Source organism: Chiloscyllium plagiosum, chromosome 28 (genome assembly GCF_004010195.1).
Source record: "Chiloscyllium plagiosum isolate BGI_BamShark_2017 chromosome 28, ASM401019v2, whole genome shotgun sequence".
In the NCBI taxonomy this organism is placed as follows: domain Eukaryota; kingdom Metazoa; phylum Chordata; class Chondrichthyes; order Orectolobiformes; family Hemiscylliidae; genus Chiloscyllium; species Chiloscyllium plagiosum.
This window is the reverse complement of record NC_057737.1, coordinates 40,984,208-40,989,849: the sequence shown is the minus strand read 5'-3', so window position 1 is coordinate 40,989,849 and position 5,642 is coordinate 40,984,208. Positions and strand designations below refer to the sequence as shown.

The 5,642-nt window shown below is 40.2% G+C and overlaps 1 protein-coding gene across 6 annotated transcripts in view; it reads right to left on the bottom strand.

Annotated features, from left to right (window-relative positions):
- Positions 1 to 5,642, bottom strand: part of lrwd1 (leucine-rich repeats and WD repeat domain containing 1) — a 57,863-nt gene that overhangs the window by 32,688 nt on the left and 19,533 nt on the right. For all 6 annotated transcript variants that reach the window (XR_006315826.1, XM_043718744.1, XM_043718743.1 and 3 more), the window contains one exon: positions 1,724 to 1,850. Coding sequence is in view for 5 of the 6 variants with exons in the window: in XM_043718744.1 (XP_043574679.1) it covers positions 1,724 to 1,850 (127 nt within the window). In the remaining variant the exon portion in view is untranslated. The remainder of the gene's footprint in view (positions 1 to 1,723; positions 1,851 to 5,642) is intronic.

The window sequence follows — 5,642 nt, the reverse complement described above, 5'->3', positions numbered from 1 at the left end:
CCTACTCCGCCCTATCACCCTCACCTTGGCCTCTTTCCACCTATCACATTTCCCCCGCCCCTCCTCCAAGTCCCTCCTCCCTACCTTTTATCTTCTCCTGCTGAACACTCTCTGCTCATTCCTGAAGAAGGGCCTGTGCCCGAAACGTCGAATCTCCTGTTCCCTGGATGCTGCCTGACCTGCTGTGCTGTTCCAGCAATAAAGTTTCAACTTTGATCTCCAGCATCTGCAGACCTCACTTTCTTGCAGTCTTCTGCAGTCTTCTTCTTGACCTCTCCGCCTCCATCCTACTCCGACCTATCACCCTCACCTTGACCTCTTTCCACCTATCACATTTCCAACTCCCCTCCTCCAAGTCCCTCCTCCCTACCTTTTATCTTCTCCTGCTGAACACTCTCTGCTCATTCCTGAAGAAGGGCCTGTGCCCGAAACGTCGAATCTCCTGTTCCCTGGATGCTGCCTGACCTGATGTGCTGTTCCAGCAATAAAGTTTCAACTTTGATCTCCAGCATCTGCAGACCTCACTTTCTCCTCGAAGATTTCCTCCCACAGTCCAAGGATGTGTAGGTCAGGTGTATTGGCCATGCTAAAGTGCCTATATTTACACTATAGGATAGGGGAATGGGTCTCGGTGGGTTACTCTTCAGAGGGTTAGTCTGGGCTTGTTGGGCCGAAGGGCCTGTTTCTATACTGTAGGGAATCTAATCTAATCTCTCCAAGTGCTGGGAAAAAGGACATCCCTCTTCTGCACCACCTCATTGAAAAGGGCATCCATGCAAATTTTCCTTTGTATACCATTTCCAGGGATTTTCCTTTATTAGGACCTGTGCAGGAGAGCATCGGAATGCCAATCCTCATCCACATTTGTAATGATGGCATGGGCTCCAAGGGTGCAAGTACACTTCTGATTGTGGATGATGGCAAGTTTTTCTGGTTAATGCAGGTGGTAGGACGGGGTTAACATCAGACCAGCGGGGTAGCATAGAGGTGGGTAGGTAGTGAATGAGGCAAGTTTGGGATCACAGGGCAATAAATCTTGCCGGGCCTAAGGGAAATTCAATGAAAATGACAGCCAAAATATCATAATATTCAAAATACCATAATATTTAAATTTGTATTCCTACTAGAATTCTCATCTCTAGTCTCACTGCCTCCAAATTTGTCCACATTGAATACCATTTGCCATTCACCAGACCACTTTACCAACATACTCATATGAATTTGCATTTTGTTTGTTCCCTTTCTACTAGTTGAGATCTGGTGTAATTTGCAAATTTAGTTTTGCTTTAACTCCAGTTTCAAATCATTTGAAAAAAAAACCATCAGAAATAAATCAACAGACCCAGTGATCAAGACAATGACCTTGTTGCCTGGGGACAGAATTCAATTCACAACCATCCTCTGTTTGTAGTTCAACCTATTTTTAATCCATCTTATAGGAGCTTGACTTTTATTCCATGAGAAACTTGACTTTTATACTCAACTTTAGAACATTTTTCTGGTGTAACACATTGCCAAAAATATTGTTAAAATCAAAATACATGATGTACTGAGAATTTCCAATGACAAAAAAGGTGCAGTCAAATAAGTTTCAATGTTTGCAGGTACTGTGCACAGTTTCACTTAAGGTGTTTAAGTAATTACATGTACTTTAAAAAAAATTCTCAAATTGCACTGTCAACATTATATATCGCTTATTTATATTCCAATTGTATTACATCACCTGAAATCTGAGAATTCTTTATTTCCGGTTCAAAAGCACAGGCCCAAAGCTGAGTACTCAAGTCCTCAGGATTATTATCCCTGCTGTGGCTCTGCAGAAAATGTAGAGGTTCTAGGACTAGAGTTTTCTGGTAAAGATTTAAAAGAAAACCTTAAGTACTGGTACAAGATGGAACCACAGACACTTGCAACACAAATGAAAGCAATCTGGCCCATAATACTTGTATAGGCTCTGTACTTAAAATATATTCCACTTTCTTCCCATGGCAGTTTCTGTAATGGTCTCTGCCTCATCAACTCTGAAACATTCTTCAAATTACTTTTCTGCATCCTCTCAATGAATTTAAACAATAGCCCCATTTCACTAACTCATCCACCCAGAGAAAATAAGCTTTTCTTAATCACTCTGTCAAAAACCCGAAGAATTTTTAGGTAGCTAGGTGAACAATCATACTCATTAGTAAGTGATTGCTGACAATTCAATGCCACTACAAAAAGCAAAAACTCTGATGTGCTTTTTAAAATCTTTTTCCATTGGAACTATACATTTCTCTGTATCCCGTAAGTGTTTTATATCAACTACTCTCCAGACACATGGCACAGCATGTATATTGAAAGGTGGTTAAAAATGGCAGCCAACGTCATTGCTGTCACGCTCAAGTTTCTTCCAATAGACCAAGGCACGTGCAATCAGCATCAAGTGAATTGTGTGCTTAACTCAATTAATTGCTCCAAATTCTTAGTTCAACAATCCGAGGAGTTGATATAAAATAATTATTTGATTCTTTCATGTCCTGCAAATAGATCCTGCCGCTTCATCCATAACTGCTTTGCCCTCTAAATATTTATTCACTTGTGTTAATAAAATTAATATGTTTCAGTTTAACTTTAATTTCTGCCCACAGAACTCTTACCTTATTTGCTTTACAGTATAGTTTATACTTTTTCACATTTGTGCTTGATAATTTTCCACTGTGAATTTATTGACACCTTTGATTAAATTGTTGCCTAATTATTGTGTGCCTTAATTTTTATTTCACTAAATTTTACATTTTTCAATCCAGCATTTTATAAGACCATAAGATATAGGAGCACAAGCAGGCCAATAAGTCCATCAAGTCAGCTCTCCCATTCAAAAGTATCATGGCTGAAAGGGAAAAGACAGGAAAGTAGAGTTGAGGATTATCAGATCAGCCAAGATTCCCTTACTGACTAGAAATTGGTCTACATCAGCCTTCAAAATACATAACGACCCAATCTCTATTAACCTCTGCCATTAAGAATTCCACTATTAATTATCATCCCTAAAGAAATTCCTCAATTGTTTTAAATGGCTGACCCCTTATTCTGAAGGCATCTCTCCTTGCATGAAGGCCTCCCAAAGGGGAAACTGCCTCTATCAACCTCTAAGAAACTTATACATTTTAATAAAGTTTCCTTCCATTTTTCAAAATTCCAATGTCTGCAGGCCCAACCTACTCAACTTCTTCTCATAAGGAAATTCATCCCCCCTCCCCACCCTGGGATCAGCCTAGTTAACGTTCTCTGGACTCTCTCCAATGCTAATATGACTGCCTTTGGTTGACCCAAAAGGTTCACAGCAACCCAGGTGTGGTCTAACTAATGCCTTATACAGTATGAGCAAGGTCTCCAATCTTTAATACTCCAACCCTCGAGTTTTTACATGGGAGGGGAATTAAGGGTTACGGGGATAATGCAGGGAGGAGGAGCTAAGACAATGGCTGAGCCGGTTCAATGGGCCAAATGGCCTACTCCTGCTTCTCTTACTATGAAACTACAAAACGGTTTTTGCTGCCAAAGTCAATAACCTCACGTTTATCCACATTATATCTACCATGCATTCGCCCACACAGTCAACTTCACTAAATCACATTGAAACTTTGTGTTCAATCTCAGTCCAGTCAACTAAAAAGGTCAGCAATACTTTGGGTAATTGGAGAACCTCAGGGTGAATTAGCATTGTGTAACTAAAGAGTCCACAATGGCACTGGGAAGTTTATGAAACCAAACTGTACCCAGTCTTTATCAAGTGGTGAAACAATGGTGCTGGACACAGTTTGCTTCTTTCATACAGCTTTAAGCCATCTATCTAAAATTAGATAGATAAGATAAAAACACATTGACAGAAAAGATATACATGCCTCAAACTTTAATCTAGACAAAGTAAATACTTGCCACAATATGTCCTCTTCTATTTAAGGAGCCAAATTTCCACAACAAAACAATTGCTTCTTCATTAAATAGATGTTATAAGATCCAGTATGAAAGGGGGCCTATAACAGAGCAACATCAGCCCCGGTTTTCCTTCATGAAATAACAGCTAATGGTCTATTAGCAATTAAGTTAGAACTAAGACTATTGACCCACCAGTAACCAAAAATCGCTAGGGTTTCAACCTTAAGGATGGCAGCTTTTCACTCTGTGCACATCTCAATTTCTGTTGAAATTTCATCGTCATACAGCATGGTAATAGAACCTTAATTCCAACTAGTTCACACCAACCATGTTCCCAAACTGAACTAGTCCCACCTGTCTGCATTTGGCCAAAAACTCTCCAAACCCTTCCTATTCATGTACTTATCCAAATGGCTGTTAAAATGTTGTAACTGCACCTGTATCTACCACTTCCTCTGGCAGTTCATTCCACACACTAATCACTCTGAAATAAGTTGCCCCTCAAGTCCTTTGTAAATTTTTATCCTCACCTTAAAAATGTGCCCTCTAGTAATGCCCCACTTCAGGAAAAAGACCCGTTCATTCTATCAATGCTACTTCATGATTTTACAAACCTCTATAAAAAAGGTCACCCCCTCAACCTCCTACACTCCAGTGAAAAAAGTCAACTTATTTTTATAACTCAAACCCTCCATTCCCAGCAACATCCTGGTAAATCTTTTCTGAACCCTCCCGTTTAACAATATTCTTCCGATAACAGGGCAACAAGAATTGTACACAACACTCCAGGAAAGGCCTCATCAACTTCCTGTACAACCTCAAAATGACGTCCCAACTCCTATACTCAAAAGATCTGAGCAACAAAGGCAAGCGTGCTAAAAGTCTTCTTAACCACCCTGTCTACCCATGACATCAAATTTCAAAGAACAGGATTGCTCCTCAGATGCTACCTGACCTGCTGTGCTTTTCCAGCACCATTCTAATCTAGAGTCTGGTTTCCAGAATCTGCAGTCCTTGTTTTTTACCCTCTACCATTAATTGTATAAGTGTTTGTTTTACCAAAGTGCAATTTACCTTGCCTTTAATCGAAATTAAACTCCATCTGCCCTCCTCAGACAGTTACAAAATTGATATTGATCAATTGGGTCAATCTTGGATTACCTTCTTTACTGTCCACTGTGCCATCAATTTTGATGTCTTTTTCCATCAGTTGTTCCCTAATCTTACCTGTCTTACCTTTTATTCTAACAGGAGCACAATGCGTCTGAACTCTTGTTATTGCATTTTTAAAGTCTTCAACTTGTCAGTTGCCACTTTACTGTGAACAGTCTACTCCAATCAAAATTTAGAAAGTTCATATCTCATACCATTAAAATTTGTCTTACTTCAATTAAGAACTAACCTTGTTGTGCTTCTGTTCGCCGAGCTGTAAATTTTTGTTGCAAATGTTTCGTCCCCTGTCTAGGTGACATCCTCAGTGCTTGGGAGCCTCCTGTGAAGCGCTTCTGTGGTGTTTCCTCCGGCATTTATAGTGGCCTGTCCCTGCCGCTTCCGGTTGTCAGTTTCAGCTGTCCGCTGCAGTGGCCGGTATATTGGGTCCAGGTCGATGTGTTTGTTGATGGAGTTTGTGGATGAGTGCCATGCTTCTAGGAATTCCCTGGCTGTTCTTTGTTTGGCTTGCCCTATAATGGTAGTGTTATCCCAGTCGAATTCATGTTGCTTGT